Source organism: Spermophilus citellus, assembly GCF_964194105.1.
Source record: "Spermophilus citellus genome assembly, chromosome: 2".
Classification (NCBI taxonomy): domain Eukaryota; kingdom Metazoa; phylum Chordata; class Mammalia; order Rodentia; family Sciuridae; genus Spermophilus; species Spermophilus citellus.
In genome coordinates, this window is record NC_138183.1 from 205,686,997 (window position 1) to 205,706,001 (window position 19,005).

General features: G+C 33.7%; 1 protein-coding gene across 5 annotated transcripts in view; it reads left to right on the top strand.

The window, feature by feature from the left end:
• The window catches only part of USP47 (ubiquitin specific peptidase 47), a 110,715-nt gene that overhangs the window by 85,478 nt on the left and 6,232 nt on the right, over positions 1–19,005 (top strand). For all 5 annotated transcript variants that reach the window (XM_081262985.1, XM_081262989.1, XM_081262988.1 and 2 more), the window contains 8 exons: positions 2,033–2,240; positions 4,965–5,080; positions 7,566–7,685; positions 9,218–9,995; positions 14,989–15,164; positions 15,537–15,617; positions 17,009–17,124; positions 17,484–17,602. In XM_081262985.1, coding sequence (XP_081119111.1) covers positions 2,033–2,240; positions 4,965–5,080; positions 7,566–7,685; positions 9,218–9,995; positions 14,989–15,164; positions 15,537–15,617; positions 17,009–17,124; positions 17,484–17,602 — 1,714 coding nt within the window. The remainder of the gene's footprint in view (positions 1–2,032; positions 2,241–4,964; positions 5,081–7,565; positions 7,686–9,217; positions 9,996–14,988; positions 15,165–15,536; positions 15,618–17,008; positions 17,125–17,483; positions 17,603–19,005) is intronic.

The following is a 19,005-nucleotide window of genomic DNA, read 5'->3' on the forward strand; positions in this document are numbered from 1 at the left end:
TATCAGAATCACAATAAAAATAATGTTCTTATTTAAAAATGCTAATTTTTTACAAATGAATCAGAATTTCTGTGTTCAACTTGGGAATAATGCATTTTATAGACAGGTATCCCAGGGGATTCTTAGGTATATTAAAATTTGAGAACTGTTTGTATTATATACCTGGTCTTATAAAGTGTTTACCAATGTCGAAATTTTTACATTTTGTTGTGTGGCTATTTTAATTAATATCACTGTTCTTCTCTAGACTGTAAGCACATGAAAAGCGAATACTATTCTGGTTCTGCTCATCATTTCATTTCTGATACTTGCCTGGTATATATTAGAGTCCAAATTGGGTGGGTATGTAAATGAGTAAGTGAAGGAATAAACAATAAGATGGATGGATGGCTCTGGATTTACCTCATTGTAGCGAAATCCTTTAAACCTAGTGTTGAACTTAAGCATCATCCCTGTAAAACAGGGGTAAAACCAAATTAGACTAAAGTGGAAAAAAAACTTAACAAAATACAGTTTTACAGAGTAAGTTCAATTAGTGTTATAGCAGTAAGGATAGTTCATCCATTTTTTAATATAGGAGGAAAAAAATATTTATCTCGAAAGTAGGAAGTAAAAGTTCATAAAGAGTGAAACAGAAAAGAGAGATCAATCTTATATACCCAAAATAGAGCTGCTTCTCTGGGGGTGGGAGGTAGTGAATTAGAGATCAAGGGGTACACACTAAGGCTTTCAGATCTTCCTTTACAGTCATAATCACAACCCCTTCATGGACATTGAATACTTCTTAGCAGTCCTACTATGTTTCTTTCAGAAGGCTCGTTTCCCATTCATGAGATGTTGCCTCCAGGGTACATTATCTACTAGTGACATGAGCTAGAGGAACATCTATAAATGCAGTTCTCAAAGTATGCTTTGTAGGTGTTCTGGAGACTGATAGTAAAGGTTATGTCCATAGAGGAATGGATAACTCTTGGAAGAAATAGAAACCATAATCTTTTTTTTTTAAATTTTTTTAAATTTATTTTTTATTGGTTGTTCAAAACATTACATAACTCATGACATATCATCTTTCATACATTTGATTCAAGTGGATTATAAACTCCCATTTTTACCCCAAATACAAGTTGCAGAATCACATCGGTTACACATCCACATTTTTCCATAATGCCATATTAGTGACTGTTGTATTCTGCTACCTTTCCTATCCCCTACTATCCCCCCTCCCCTCCCCTCCCATCTTCCCTCTCTACCCCATCAGCTGTTGTTCAATTCTCTCCCTTGTTTTTTTTTTTCCCCTTTCCCCTCACCATCTCTTATATGTAATTCTGTGTAACAATGAGGGTCTCCTTCCATTTCCATACAGAGAAACCATAATCTTTATAATGTTTACTAGATAGTCAAGTTATCAATTCTGTTATATATTGGATCAAAAAACCAAAGATGCGTGTTCTACTTGGTTGTTGTTCTCCCATTGTGTTTAGTAATTACAGAACAGTAGATTGTAATATATTGATTTTGAGTCCATCTAAAGTTTAGAATGTTAATTTTTTCGTATAAAAAAGTCTTTATTGAGGACATGTGGAATGTAGCTTTTGAATCATCTTTTTAAAAATCCTCTATTCAGGGGTTGGGGATTATTTAGCTCAGTGGCAGAGCGCTTGCCTAGCTGGCTCAAGGCAGAGTTTGGTCCTTGACTCTTAGGGGGAAGATATAACCCTCTCCTGATGGGGAGAATCACAGACTCTGGGACAGGAGTCCCTGTGTTTCTTATTCGTTAGCAAAGCAATAAAACTTCTTTTTCCTTTTTCTTAAAATAAATAAATAAAAGTCTTTAAAATGTTAGTGCATAGTATATGATTTGAAAGATGGTCATTTAAAAATCACATTTAAGTTGTCTCCATAGCTTTGATGTCTTTGATTCAAATCATAACTACATAGATTTTGTTAAGACTATTGACTAATTAATAGGATTATCACACACAGGACTAAACACTATTATTTTTTTTCTCTTGCTTGGGTTGTTTTCTTCTAGATGATGGATTTAGAAGAGGTAATACCCTTGGATTGCTGTCGCCTTGTTAAATATGATGAGTTTCATGATTATCTAGAACGATCATATGAAGGAGAAGAAGATACACCAATGGGACTTCTTCTTGGTGGAGTCAAGTCAACGTATATGTTTGACCTACTTCTGGAGACAAGAAAGCCTGATCAAGTTTTCCAGTCTTATAAACCTGGAGGTAAGCAATCTTATGCAATTTTTAGTTGTACTGGATTTAAAATTTTCAAAAGAAAATGTTCTGTTTGTAGAAATAGATATAATTTAAACCTTTAAGTATATTCTTAACATTTAGAATAATTGAAGTAGTTAGCAATAAGCTTGGAAATGAATAACATCAGCAAGAAGTCTGCAATGGGATTTTTCTTCTCTATTTTGTAGTACTGAATCATTTGGTACTGAGTAATCCTATATGCCATAAATCCCTGAAATTAGCAGCTAATCTCTTAGGAGGATCTCACTCTTCCTCTTACCTCATTCTCTTTTCCTTGCTTCAAAGAAACTTATTGCCAGAACGTCTCTGTTTTTAGTGTCTTTTTGGAAGAGGTGGATTCCTAACCCTATCACTGTCCACATTTCCAATCTCTTTCTACAGACCCCGGGAGGCTTTTTGCTCTTTTCATGAATTCTGTCATATTTCCTTAGCACATTTGCCCTTTTCTTTGAGAATGACTTGGAAAGCAAAGTGTAATGCCCCTACTGTCTCCAGAGTAGTCCCTAAAGAGTTACATGGTCTTCCTCATTTCCAGAGTTTTCTTACTAGAAAACTATATGTAAAGCATAATAAATAGGAGGAAAAATCCAAGCATAATTTTACAAAATTCTTACTGTTGTATCTCGACCTTAACTCCTGTCCATCAGTGGGAAGTCAAAATTCAGATTTGTGTTCTCTAATTTTTATCCCTGAAAGTTGAACTTAGAAATCTTATCGTGCCCTTTCATATTCTGTTCCTCTGTGGATCACGCAGGCCTTCCTATTTTATGAAGGCTCTTCTTTCCAAAGTACATTAAATGTAATATTCTTCCATGGAACCCATCTTTCTCTCATGGGGGAAAATTTTATTTTTGAAAACTTGTTGCCTTTTGCAGTTGAACTCCGCTCATTCTGTAGCATTCCCCTGAAGAATTTTCTTAACTAGATAGAAAAAAGGATGCAATTAAAGGATACCATGAGTCAGCAATAAAATCAATTAAAAAAAAAGAACTGAGAATGTAACTACGAATTATAAATGTATAAAGTAATTTCTATTATTCACTAATTATCATGAAGTCTATTTTATCATTTAGATTTAGCAACATGGGGGAAAATCTGAGCATTGACATGAGGTTAAAACAAAGTAACTATTAAATATAGTACTTGAAAATCATTTGTTTTCCAATAAAGTAAAAGTTTGGTTATAAACATGATCTCCTAAAAACATAAGAGAAAGCACAATTAAAGTGTAATGTGAAGGATTTAAGTAACAAAACAGATAAATCAGACTAGTTTTTTTTGTGTGCAGAATTTTCCATGTGTTATAGAGAAAAGGAGGAGAGGAAAGGAGGACTTTGATTATGAGCAAAGTCATAAATGGTTTAATGAAAGCTGTTTAAAAGCCACTGGGATTCTATATATATGTCCCCTATAGGATTTGTTTTGCAATCTCTAGATATTTATATTCGTATTTATTTATATATATTATATTTATATATTTACATATATAATATATTTATATTTATTTAGTGCTATGGTTTTTGTTCTGTATTTGGAGCTTTAGAAGTTGATTTCAATTAATAATCCTCACTTTTCCCTTCCATTCTCTCCCCTTCCCATTTTAAAAAATTTATTCTAATTAGTTATACATGACAGTAGAATGCATTTTGACACATTGTACATAAATGGAGCCCAATTTCTCCTTCTGTGGCTGTACATGGTACAGTCACACCTGGAGTATAATTATACATGTGTATAGGGAATAATGTCCATCACTTTCCACCATCCTTCCCATCCCCACACTTTCTACCCTTCCCTTACTCCCCTCTGTATAATCCAGAGTTCCTTCATTCTTCTATCTGCCCCCCATGCCCCACTATGGATCAGTGTCCGCTTATCAGAGAAAACATTTGGCCTTTGGGTTTTGGAGTTTGGCTTATTTCTCTTAGCATGATAAATATTCTGTTAGTATAATATTCTCTAGTTCCATCCATTTATCTGTAAATGCCATAATTTCATTCTTATGTAAGGCTGAATAATATTCCATTGTGTATATGCACCACATTTTCTTTATCCATTTATCTGTTGAAGGGCATCTAGTTTGATTTCATAGTTTAGATATTGTAAATTGAGCTGCTATAGACATTGATATGGCTGTGTCACTGTAGGATGCTAATTTTAAGTCCTTTGGGTGTAAACCGAGGAGTGGGATAGCTGAGTCAAATGGTGGTTCCATTCCAAGTTTTCTGAGGAATCTCCATACTACTTTCCATATTGGTTGCACCAATTTGCATTCCCATCCACAGTGATTTTTAATAATGTGCTTAATAAATTTGTCAATAGTTATGTTTTAGAACGAAATAAAGCCATACATTTTAAAAAATCACATTTTACTTTTGTAGGTAATGTATAGTGCAGAGGGCAAAAGTAATACTTTGTAGTGAAGACTGCTATTTTTAAAGAAATCTAAGAGAACTTTTTAACTAGCCTCATTTCCTTGTGTCTCTTTGCTTGTGAAGTTTTAAACATGTGTTATGTGTATAGAGTACATTTATATATTGGTAATTAGAAAATACTCTCTTAATTAAAAACACTGTTTTAACACTGTTAGCAGCACTCATCTACTAGAAACACATTAAGAATGTAGTGCTCATATGAAATAGATTTAAAAAATAACCTCCAATTATGTTTTTGTATCTTCACATGTGACAGAAGTGATGGTGAAAGTTCATGTTGTTGATCTAAAGGCAGAAACTGTAGCTGCTCCCATAACTGTTCGAGCTTACTTAAATCAAACAGTTACAGAGTTCAAACAACTGATTTCAAAGGTAAGTTTTAAATTTGGTCAGTGAATATCTTTTGAGGGCCTGCTGGAGGCACTGTGTGATAGTTATAAGTAAAATGTAGACTCTACCTTAAGAGGCAGTTTTTATAGTTAGGGCACAACTCTAGTAGGAAAGGACATTTCAGATAGAAGGAACAGATTGAACCAAGTATGGAGGCAAAAAAGCATGAAGCAAATACACATAACCATGACTTTGTGAGCTTTGGGTAGATCATTGTGAAGCGGGCCTGGAGATGTAAATTCAGTTATTTAATGGGAGGCTTTAAACAGGAATAGTGAAAATTTGGGCTCCCTTTTGGTGCAGGCAATAGAGAGTAGATTTTTTTAATTTGTTTTCTTTTTTAAGTACAGCAGTAGTATGAACAGATCTGTGTTATAGATTGAAAAGTCTGCTGACAGTAGACTGGTGATTCAGATGGATTGAAGGAGAGTCAGAAATGGGGATGAGGAAGCTGTTGAAATAATTCAGTTGAAGGCATATGGCTGGAAATGAGAGAAAGTAGAACTTTTGATAGATTGTGAGAGTGGTTATATAAATAGACTCTGTAGGACTTTTAATTGGTGAAAGTTGGTGTAAAACAGGAGTACAGAGACCCTGAAAAGCTTCAAATTTGGGTGACAGAAAGGTAATGATATATTAATAGCAATAGAGGAGTGAGGTGGGGAAGCAGACTCGACAGGGAAGGGGATGAGTTAAATATTGGTCCCATTATGCAAGTTGGTGATAGAGAACATAGTCTTGTTCCGGATTTTTGAACTGGAAAAATATGATGATGAAAACATTTAAATTTCTTTGGGGAATGGGCTAGTCTACTTCAGACAAACGGTTACTGTCTTTTCAAGCGTCGTGTACACTATAGAACCTTGAACACACGAGCAGGCAAAATTTTACAGGGTTCTCCAACTCGAGTAGTGAAAATTGTTCAGTAATTGAAAATTAGGAAATTGAGTCTGGTTTTCAGCCATTTATCTTTTATCTCATTATATGGGGGTTCAATACCAGTATAGGAGGGTTGCCATAAACATTAAAAAATAAGTGCTTTGTATGAAAAAAATTGTAAATATTATAAGAATTGGTGGCAATTATTATGTTAAACACAAAACAATGACTTCTAACACTTTTTACAAAGTAATAATATTCAGGAGACAAACAATGTTGCGAAATTATTTTTTATGATTAAATTGCTAATAAATTCATACTATGTTAATATAATTGCTCTTCATTTAAACAATACAAATGCTAGATATAAAGAATTTCAGTTTAGTCTGGAGTATAAGCACTCACATAGGATACAAACACACACACATATAATGTACTGATTCCTTCCCTGATGAAGCTAATAATCTTCTTAAGGAAAAATATGTTTAAGAAATAAATGTAGCACTGCGGGGTCACGCAGCCTGTGATCCTAGCAGCTCCGGAGGCTGAGGCAGGAAGATCACAGTCAGCCTCAGCAATTTAGTGAAGTCTTAGGTAACTCAGTGAGACCCTGTCTCTAAATAAAATACAAAAAAGGGCTGGAGATGTGGTCAGTGGTTAAGTGCCCCCGGATTCAATCCCCAGTGCCAACAAAAAAAAAAAAAAAAAAAAAAGAAGAAGAAGAAGAAGAGGAGGAAAAGAAATGTAGTCAAAGGACATTGTGCTAGCAAATATCGTTTGTTTTTGTTTTTGTTTTCTAATAGTGAGGATTGTATACAGGGATATATTACCACTGAGCCACACCCCCAATCCTTTTTAATTTTTACTTTGAGACAGGGACTCACTAAATTGCTGAGACTGGTCTATAACTTGTGATCCTTCTACCTCACCTGCAGGAATTACAGGTGTATGCCACTGTACCCCACATAAATATACTGTTTCAAAATATAATGAAGCTGCCTGAGAATTTGATGTTCATAGCTGACACCATTAGTTGTATTGAAAACAAATTGTTTTTAAATAAATTATTTTTATTTGCTCATTTTATCTGAAATTGATAAAATTACTGCAAAAATTAAGGATGTGGAATTTCAGAATAACTTAGTATTAATCCCATTTTCAACAGATTAAAACTGATTTAGTAAAAGCATCAATAATTTATTTACAATATATAGCAGGGCCTATCAAAAAACCAAGATATTTTAACTGTTGATTTGACATCAACTCTCAAAGTCAATTACTCACTGCCTTTAGAATCACATCACCTCCTCTACATGATGTGTGAGAGGAGTAGAATCTTTAGCAAAAAAATCCTACCTTTAAAATAGTTTCAGAGTGTACATTTACAAGAGATACTTTGTTTTTCTAATTCATATCTTAATTAATGGATATAACTAGTAATTTTTTCCTTAGATTCTCCAAAAATTTTAAAACCTCTGCCAAAATTATTTTTCTCTTTATTTTCTCTCTGATATTTTTAAGAACTTTCTACATCAAGCAGAAGTACTTTTGAAAAGAGTACTTTTTTATGAAATTACTTTCATTATAGGCCATCCATTTACCTGCTGAGACCATGAGAATAGTACTGGAACGCTGCTATAATGATTTGCGTCTTCTCAGTGTACCCAGTAAAACCCTGAAAGCTGAAGGTTTTTTTAGAAGTAACAAGGTATGTCGTTTTTTATCTTTATTACTATTTTCTTTGCTGATAATAAGTGAAATGAAGTTCAGTGTTATACACTTGACCTCCTGAGCTGTCCACCATGTGTCTGGACCTGACCTTTATAATTTGTACTTCCTCCCAATAATTACCTTTCTTAGTAGTCAGGTTCAATCAGGCTTCTTTCTCTCCTTTGAATCAATTCTTTCTGTGTGTGTCTCCTCTTTGTGTGCACCACTACCTGGAGTGTTATTTCTTCTCTCTCTACATTTGGTTTTCAAGCCTCAGATTAGTCCTGCCTCTTTGTTGAAGGCTTAATGACTGAATCTACTTACAATGATTATGTCTTCTCAATTTTGTTCATCCTTGGCTTCTTCCAAAAAGATAGTTCTTTATACTGAAAGCTAAAGGCAAGCCTACTATACAGAATATTATCATTTTGGATTTATCACATTTTCCAGTCTCATTCATCTTAGTGCATCTTAAGTCTTATATCTCATTTAACCATTTTCAGTATTTTTAAAATGTTATTTTCATTCACCTATATCCTAATACTTTTCTGTGTGTCGTTTTTTTAAAAATACATTATCTAATAGTTCTGATTTGTATCATTTATTAGCTAATAATAGTGTTATTTTATGCAAAAATAATGCTGTTGATAGTGCCAATTTTGTGTATGTGCATTTCCTTTCTTTAAACTTTTTGTTATGGAAAATTTCAAACATATACAAAAGCAGAGAGACTATAGAGTAATGCCCTTCCATGTCCCCATCACCCAGCTTCTACAGTTATCAACTCTTTTTTCTTATGTATTTAACTACTCACTTCCTCTAAATTATTTGAAAAATATCCTCTGCATCATCTCGTTTCATCTGTTAATAATGTGAACATGTATCTCTCCAGGGTGAGAACTCTTTTTAAAAAGTAAATGTAATTTTAAAAAATAAGTATAATTATATACCTAAAAAAAATCTAAATGTTTTGAACACTATCTAGACCATATTCCAATTTTTGTGACTATCTTAAAAAACTTTTTTTCAAATAAAGGGAAGTATGGGGAAGCAAAGTTCATAATATATTTCTTAAGACATAATGTATTTCTTAAGCTATAGAATTTCTTGTGTTGTTTGTTTGTTTGCTTCCTTGTGCTTTATTTGTTGTAAAACCAGATCATTTGCTTATTAAATGTCTTTAAAATTTGGACTTATTTATATTCCTTTATTCATGCTCAACTTTAGCTTCCTAAAAGGCAGCATGTATAATATAAAACGTTTTTATAAATGAGGAGCCCAGTAAAGAAAGTGTATGTGTTTGTGTCTGTCCATATCTGCCCATCTTGGTATAGTTTTATGGCTAATTGCAAAGACTGATGAGCTTAATATTTCTTTTATTTTAGTCTCCAAAACAATGCAGTATCCTTTGGAAACACTATCATCACAATTTTATGATTTATTATGCACAGCCTTATATTGATTTTATTCTAATGATGAATAAAAATATCACTAACAAACTACATTGTAACTCTTTAACTTACTATTTAGGTGTTTGTTGAAAGTTCCGAGACTTTGGATTACCAGATGGCCTTTACAGACTCTCATTTATGGAAACTCCTGGATCGACATGCAAATACAATTCGGTTATTTGTTTTGCTACCTGAACAATCCCCAGGATCTTATTCCAAAAGGACAGCATACCAGAAAGCTGGAGGTGATTCTGGTAATGTGGATGAAGATTGTGAAAGAGTCACAGGACCTGTAGGGAGCCTAAAGTCTGTGGAAGCTATTCTGGAAGAAAGCACTGAGAAACTCAAAAGCTTATCGCTGCAACAACAGCAGGACGGAGATAATGGGGACAGCAGCAAAAGTACTGAAACGAGTGACTTTGAAAACATTGAATCACCTCTAAATGAGAGGGACTCTTCAGCATCAGTGGATAATAGAGAACTTGAACAGCACATTCAGACTTCTGACCCAGAAAATTTTCAGTCTGAAGAACGATCAGACTCGGATGTGAATAATGACAGGAGTACGAGTTCAGTGGACAGTGATATTCTTAGCTCCAGTCATAGCAGTGATACTTTGTGCAATGCAGATAATGCTCAGATCCCTTTGGCCAATGGACTTGACTCTCACAGTATCACAAGTAGCAGAAGAACTAAAGCAAATGAAGGGAAAAAAGAGACATGGGATACAGCAGAAGAAGACTCTGGAACTGATAGTGAATATGATGAGAGTGGCAAGAGTAGGGGAGAAATGCAGTACATGTATTTCAAAGCAGACCCCTATGCTGCAGATGAAGGCTCTGGGGAAGGACATAAATGTATGTACTTCAAAAGGAAATGGTTCTTTGAAACAGCATCCACTTTTTCCTCATTACAATTTTTAGTTGAGAATTGGTGACCAGCTGGTTAATCAATACATTAGTCAATAGTTATGTCAAATTTTGTGAAATTGTTTTTTTTAAAAAAAGATAATTCAATATTAGGAAAGAATAATGATAAAAATACCAAGTTTAAAAAAAAATGAGGAATAGTTAAAAAAAACTGACCCTCCCCCCTCAATAAAAAAAAGCCCAGATAACTTTAGAAAATTTGATATTCAATGCCCAGAAATTTTTATTTTATTTTATTTATTTATTTATTTTTGTACTGGGGATTGAACCCAGGGGTACTTAACCACTAAGTCACATCCCCAGCCCTTTTTATTGTTTGAGACAGGGCCTCATTAAGTTGCTTAAGCACCTTGCTTTTGTTGAGGCTGGCTTTGAACTCAAGATCCTCCTGCCTTAGCCTCCCAAGCTGCTGGAGTTTCAGGTGAGCACCACTGCGCCTGGCCCCAGGAAAACTTTTTATTTGTGCATTCTCTCTGTCCCCATTGCAATCAAGGACAACTTTTCCTCACCCCTAAAAATCCATAATTAACAGGAAAGTGAGACTTCAGGCAGGGTACAAACTAGAAGCTCTGAATTGTATAAATCTCAAAAAGATGAAAGAGATCTGCCAGTGTGGGGGTGTGAGACAAGTAGTAACAACACAAACATACAAATATGTAACATTCTGTGTGCTTTTTTAAAAAAAGAACATTTGAAAAGAACTTTAATGAAACCTCATACTAAAACTAGCCAAAGAATTAACAACACAATGAAGTTCAAAATATAATTTTTTTCAAATGTAAAAGAGAAATATTTGAAAAACCAAATTAATGAAACAGATATGACCCCTTATATTTTTAGTTTTGAGAATGCTTATTTTCCCTTAAAGCTTCTCTGAAATTAATAAGACTTTGATATCTTTTTTTTGACAAATAAGAAAACTGAAGCTCTCAGAGGATGAATAATTTGCTTAAAAGTACATATAGTTAGTGAATAGTGGTACTAAAAGGCTTCTAATTGAATGCACATGCTTTTACCTTTGGCAGAAAACCCTGCTTTTATATCTATCCATTCTCCCACCCCATTAGTTATTTCCTGAATCCATTCTAGATACCTGCATAGCTATTGGAAGTAGAGACAATTAAGATGTAGCTTTATGCTGCATCTACCAGGGAAGAGGTATACAACCAAAAAAAAAAAAAAAAAATTAGTGCTATGATTATTGAAGTCTGAGAATTCTGTCTTTTAAAAGAAAGTTGTAGAAATTATGAAATCAGTACTAAAGTATATAAATTCATGCTTTTGGCTATGTATTTCCAAGTAATAATCATAAGACTTCCATACATATATCTTACAGAGAGTCAGGTGTGGGAATGTGGATTAGTCACCCAAAATGGAGATAAAAATCATATTATATAATGCTTTAAGCTTCTATGGAGCTTTTACCTAGGCTGCTCAGCATTATTTCATTTTAGTTCTCTTAACATAAAATTATTATCATTAATTAGTTTTCACTGGTGAAGTAACTGGCTCAAACAAGTTAAAATATTTTGCTTGGGTCACACCACTCCATAACTGCTGTCACTGTTATTTTTCTTACATCATAGTAATGAAAAAATAGCTACTCTGCTTCCTTAGCATAGTGAATCCATCAAAGATCTGGGAAAATTAAGAGTAGCTCCTCTTTAGGAAAAGATTGTTCTTTTAAGTGGTCTGTTTTAGAATGATGTGCAGAAAATTTGGATGATTGTCTTAACCTTAGAAAGAATTTAGTTGGAAATACTTATTGTTTGAAAAATCTCATTTCTATCATAGGATAGTAAATAAACCTTTTTTTTTTCCTTATACTAGGGATTGAACCCAGCAGCACCTTACCACTGAGCTACATCCTCAGTGATTTTTATCTTTTATTTTGAAGCAGAGTCTTGCTAAATTGCTAAGGCTGGCCTCAAACTTGCAATCCTCCTTCCTCAGTCTCCCATAGTTGCTTCGATTGGTGTGTGCTATTGTGTCCAGTTGATAAACTATTTTAAAAGGAACATTGCTGGCTATTTTAACCTTTTTGGAAATTCGTACTAGCCTAATTTACTAGTAGTCACTGAAATAATAAATATAATGAAGAGAAACCATCTGCTACAGTTTACATAGGCTTTCAGAAATCATACACAAGGTTTATTTAGATCTACTCAGAGTACAGCAAAGTTAGCTAGTCAAAGTCAAGTCTAATATATAAAGAGGACCCAGGAAATCATTCGGGAATATGCCTTTTTGTGTTTAGAAACTCATTCAGAGAAAGGGGAAGAGAGATAATAAACAGGAGCCAGGTTTTTCAGGAGTAGGTACTAAGAACAGTTCATCACAGTTCCTCAGTGATCTCAAAGTAGGTACCTAGGAAAACAAGTGAGCAGCGAGTAAGTGACAAAATGGCCAAGTATAACAGGTAAACAAAGAACCTGATACCTGAAGAGTGACATGTTGTATGCAATATAGGCATTTCACTTAGGAAATAATTGAACTGGTCATTGTCAGTTATGACCCAGGAATTGTTTAGGGAGTTTCTATAGATGATTCTGTGGAAATACTTTACTCATGGGATCTAGTTATAGTTTCTAGGACCCTATATATAAACAGGAGGGCCAAGGTGGTAAATTGTAGTGCATTTGTACTGAAATATTTATGTACGATTTTTCCTCATTCAAGAAATACATATTTAAAAAAAAAGAAAAACTCTGAAGATATTTTGAGGTTGTGTTATAAAGAGACTGAATTCTCCACAGTCTTTTTTAGAGGTAGACAAAAAGTGGTATCATGGTCATCTCTAAAACTGAAATAATTAAGCCAATAAATTAACAATTCTTTGCCAGGACTGTGCTTAGCAATGTATCTGTATTGACCCAACTGAGATATATAAATACTATAATGTTCATAATAAAGTAGATCTACTCAGAGTATAGGAAAGTTAGCTAGTCAAAATCAAGTCTAATATATAAAGAGGACCCAACAAATCATTCAGGCCAGGACTTTTAATCTTTTGTTCCTACTCATCATTTTGAATGATTTTCAGAAGAAAAAAAAACCCATTTCTATCTTCCTATATATATATAATATTACTAGAAGTTAAAAGGGAAACCAAAATGGCAGTGTTATTTTGTATTTGAATAATGCTGTACTTGTCATAACAATAATATGTGAGATTAGTGTTATGATTCTGTGGGAAAACTGAGATTCTGAGAGATTAGATACCCTACCTATAGCCATGTATAGGACTAAAGTGACAAAACAGATCTAGCCATAGATTTGGCACTGGGAATTGAACTGAGGGGTGCTTAATCACTGAGCCACAACCCCAGCCCTTTCTTTTTTTTTTTTATTTTGAGACAGGTTTCTCACTAAATTCCTTAAGCCCTCATCAAGTTGCTGAGGCTGGCCTTGAACCTGTGATCTTCCTGTTTCAGCCTCCCAAGTCCCTGGGATTGTAGGTATGTGCCACCACGCCTGGCTAGCCATAGACTTTTGATTTCTCATCAAGTAATTTTTCTGTTACCATCTATCCTCAAACTGGCTATCAAAAGCTTGCTGGCCAAAAGCTAGATTATTAGTGTTTATGGGCACTCCCTAAAGTTTAGAAGTTGACATTTTAAACAACCTAAAAGAAATGGCTGCCTCATAAGGTACATGATAGCTGGGCATGGTGGTGCACATCTGTAATCCCAATTTACTCAAGAGGCTGAGGATCACAGGTTTGAGCCCAGCCTGATTACCTTAGTGAGACTTTGCTCAATGGTAGAATGCCCCTAGATTCAATTCCTACTACAGAAAAAAGGGATATAGTAAACAAAGTTCATCACATTTATATTTTCTTCAAATTTGTAGTCGTTACATTGTCTATAATGTAACTATATCTTAAAACCAAGAAAAGAGTCAGTGAACACTAATTCATTTGAAAAATCCATTAAAAAAATTCATATATCCGAGTTGGGATGACCTGAGAATGTAAACCTGGAGTGTTCTTAGATTCTCATCCTTTACCCTTGTCCTAGATTTTGTAGAAAAACATGACCTACAATCAGGGGAGTCTCAGGGATGTAGAAGGACCATGGACCTGAGCAGCATGGCAGTTCCTGTACTTAGCACTGAAAACGAGAGAGCTAAGTTAAGTTTTTGTTAGAATATGAGGACCAGGATAAATAGAACATTCTGGAAATACCTTCATGAGTAGCTTATAAAATAAGGTACAAAAGATTGAAATGATTAAGCACTAGAAAAAATATAGCCTATCAAAGATTATCGTATTATAATGCCAAAGAGCTTAAGTTTAAGCCCAGGGGAAGTGGGAGTTTCTGGTCCACTTAAATTCAGTTCTCTTGCAGTCCAAATACATGGTTAATATGCTAGTCTTGATTTTTTTTTTTTCTGGTAGAAATGCCAGAGCTAGATAATATTCTAACAGTTTTGTAGGTATTTGCTGTATTCCTGGCACTCTGCTAAAAGCATGATAAATGAACAGTATCAAAATCACAGTACACCATGAGGCAGGTACTAATATTATCTCCTTTTTTTTCCACAAAGAAACAAAGGTACAAATGCCCATGACCTGCTCCATGTCCTATAGTTAGTAAGCAGAGGAGGCAGGTGGAACTCAGTCAGAGCCTACACTATTACTGTGTAGAGCTTGAAATGTGTGTATTTTAAAAGAATCCTTGTAGTTTGGTTTTGAAATTCAGCAATACAAGTAAGTAAATAAGCACTTAAATTATCTCAGAACAGTTAAAGCTATTAAGTGTCCTTGTTTGTCTTCATCCAATACAGTATATTATCTAAAAGTCTAAGAGATACTTTTTTCTGCTACTATATAAAAAGAAATTTATGATCTGTTTCATATACTCAAAGAGGTTTCTTTTACATTTTTTGTTCCTTTTTTGTTTTGGTTTTTTGTGCTTAGGGTTGATGGTACATGTTGATAAAAGAATTACTCTGGCAGCTTTCAAACAACATTTAGAGCCCTTTGTTGGAGTTTTGTCATCTCACTTCAAGGTCTTTCGAGTATATGCCAGCAATCAAGAATTTGAGAGCGTCCGACTGAATGAAACACTTTCATCATTTTCAGATGACAATAAGGTTGATTAATCATTGAATAATTAGATCTGTTTTAAATGATAGATTTGAGAACACCTTGCACTACTTCCTAGTAAGGTGGAGTAGATACCTTAAAAGAATGGTTTTTCTTTGATGTTTATTTGGGATGTTTTGATTATTGATATTCTTTATTCATCCATCAAATAGTTGTTAAATGTTAACTGTGCATCAGTTACTGTTCCAGGTCCTGGGCATTCAGAGGTAAAAGATATACCTGTTCTCAAAGAGCCCATAGTCTAGAGACTTTTGGAAAACAAAACTTGAACAATGAAGTGAGAATGGGTTATCTTTCTGCTGAGACAGTGTATCTTAAAAAAAAAAAAAAAAATTGTTTTTTTTTTTTTTAATTTATAGATTACAATTAGACTGGGGAGAGCACTTAAAAAAGGAGAATACAGAGTTAAAGTGTACCAGCTTTTAGTCAATGAACAAGAGGTGAGTGATGCATCAAAGAATAGTTATTTTTTATAGTTACTGAAAATATAATAATGATCAGTCATTTCTTTTTATGATTTTAGTTTTGCAGATCTGTTGCATCTACTGAAGTCTGCCATTGTAGCACAAAAGTAGTCAGAGATGATAATATGTAAACTAATACAAAAGACTAAAAAAAAATACAAAAGACTATATTGTAATAAAATTCCATTTATAAAAACAGTGGTGAATTTGACCCTCAGGTCATTATCATCACCTTGCTCTAAAATGTCAGTATAATGCAGGAGTGAGGCAAAAATTTTCCTGTCTTTAAAAATAAGTTTGTTTATGCTTGCTTTCTTGGAATGATCATAAAATGTACAGATGGATAGCAGCTCACCTGTAAAATCTATAGAGACTTTTTATGTCCAGAGTCATTTTAGTGCGTAACAAGTATTTATATAGTATTTACTATTTGTTCTCCAAGTGCTTCTAAAAGCTAAATCATTTAATCCTTATAAGTTAACTCCATGATTTAAGTGCTATTTATTATTCCCATTTTAAAGGCAAAGAAACTGTGTCACAGAGTACTTAAAGATCTTATTAATGGTCACACAACTTGTAAATGGTGGTATTAAGGATCTAAGCAAGCTGGTTTTTAGGGAGTAATCAATAAAATATTTAGTTCCTGTGATGTAAAAGTCTTGTGGCTAATACCCAAAAGAATAAGACAAAGATCCTATTTTCAGGATGTTTATAACATCTTATTGGGAATGTAGACAAATAGGAAAACTGTAAATTTTTCATAAAATGCCTTTGTTCATTCAGCAAATACTTCATCAAACACATTTCATATTTCTTATTTGTGACCATTATGGTCATTTTGACTTATATTTCTTATGAATTTGGGGTTTGTGGATCTATGTTTCTTTTCAGACAATTAATTAATGTGCTCATAGATTTAGTATGCATTTCCCTCATTTTAGTCCATTAAAGTGGTTCCTTTTATCATCAAAATCGCAATCATTTGAGCTAGGGATGTTGCTCAGTGGTAGAGTACTTGCTTAGATTAGCATGCCTAAAGCCCCAAGTTCAATCCCCATGGCTGCAAAAAAGAAAAATAAAATTGTGATCATTTTATTACAAGAAGGAAAATGTGAGTACATTATTCTAGTTAACCTTCACAGTGACTCAGTGAGAAAGATACCATTCCCAACTTAAATGAGAAAACTGAGGTACAGAGTTCAGAGACAAGAAAGCTGAGCTGGTAAGTCTGAAGCTAAGATTTGAAACTAGGAAAATAAGACTCTTAAACTTAGGCCCTTCACATATCATTAAAAAATACAAATGTCACCATAATCCTTATTTTAATGTATAATTCAAGCTCTAATTATTTATGTTTATATTCCCAGCCATGCAAGTTTCTGCTAGATGCTGTGTTTGCTAAAGGAATGACTGTGCGGCAATCAAAAGAGGAATTAATTCCTCAACTCAGGGAGCAGTGTGGTTTAGAACTCAGTATTGACAGGTAAAGCAAAATTACAGTGTTATCACCAGTTTGAAGAAAGGTGGTTGTATGGTCAGTTGATATAGACTGGTTTGACTTTCTAAATTTGGAAGAATTAAAATTTCTTGTGCTCTTCAGAATTTTAATAGTATTAAATAGCAGATTACTAGTATTAAGCAAGAATATTAGAATTCTGTTTGAATTTCTTGTGAAGAATATTAAATTTGAAGTACTAGGAGCATTTCTTTACATTTTCCCCAGATTTAATGAATAGCCATTTTACTTTATTCGAACATAGTTTTCTTTTGTATCAGATTAACATTGTTTTTTTAAGCTAAGAATTTAAAATTATACTAGTTTTAAATATGTTATGTTTGTAGGTTTCGTCTAAGGAAAAAAACATGGAAGAATCCTGGCACTGTCTTTTTGGATTATCATATTTATGAAGAAGATATTAATATTTCCAGCAACTGGGAAGTTTTTCTTGAAGTTCTTGATGGTATTAGCAATATTTTTGTGGGGAAAAGTATTAGAAATACCCTAAAACTAATAGAAGCCTACACTTTTTAATCAAATAATGAGTTATCAGGGATCTAATATGCCATATTACAGATTGATGCAATGCCTGCTTCTGTCCCATTACTGAGAGTTTTATTTACTGTCCCTGAGTTCTAGTATAATTGCTTCAGTTAATTTTAAAGAACATGTCTTTTACCTTTCTTCTTTCTCTTCTTTCTCTTGATACCATTTTCCTTTTAAATATTTCTTCTTTTTTCTACTTTGAGATCACTAATTCTCTCTTTTTGAAAGTACATTGTATAGCAAATTCTGCTAATATTTTCTTAGCCATGTTTATTATTTTGTTTCTTTTTTCATTATGGCTTATTTTGTATTGAGGGTATGGTACTGATAATATAGCAAAGATTTTGAGGTTAAGGACTTAAATTAGTTACCTAGGCAGCCATTACAAAATACCACAAACTGAGTGGCTTAAACAATAGCAATTTATTATTTCACAGTTCTAGAGGCTTGAAGTCAGAGGTCTAGATGTTGGCAGGTCAGTTCCTTAAAGTCTTATAAGGGAGAACCTATTCTATTCCCTCCTCTGGCTTCTGGAGGTTTGTTGGCATTTCTTAACTTATAGTTGTAGTACCTCAGGTGTCTGCCCTCATCTAAACATGGTGCTCTTCCTGTAGGCTTGTCTATACCTAAGTTTCCCTTTAAAGCCGATAGTCCTACCCTAATGACCTCGTTTTAACTTGATTACCACTCTAAAGACCCTATTTCCAAATAAAGTTGCGTTCTGAGTTACTTGGGATTTGTACTTCATATCTTTTGAGGATGAAACAACCCATAACAGTAACCTAGAAGAGCCCCTGTATTTGTTACACCTCTTGATTTACTGTCAGCATTATGACATTTAAAATATTGTTTTTGGAAGAAATAGTTGAAGGAAAGATGGCTTTGGGGAGTTCTCACTAGTTCTAAATCTTTTTTTTTTTAAACTGTTGTTGCTTAGAAGGATTTTAATTTAATTTTTTTCCTATAGAAATTAAAATACTAATGTAAGATTATGATAGTCTTATAGAGAGTTCAATAGTACAAACATCTCCTCTTTAGAGGCTGTTTCAGTTCTAATTTGGTTTAAATATAAATAGTTGAAATTCTGATTAGTTGAAAAGTTAACTGGAGAGGGAAAGAACTTCTGAGCATCATTTTGTGTGGACAAGTGCTCCAGATTGCAGATTCCTTCTCTGAGTATCAGGGTCTTAGAGAATAACCACTGTGACTGGGCAGGGACCATGAAGAAAATAGAAATCACACTTGGAAGGAAAGATTAAGTATAATGTATTGGCAAAGATGGTTAGATATCTCTAGTACTGGATTGTGGGTGCCAACATC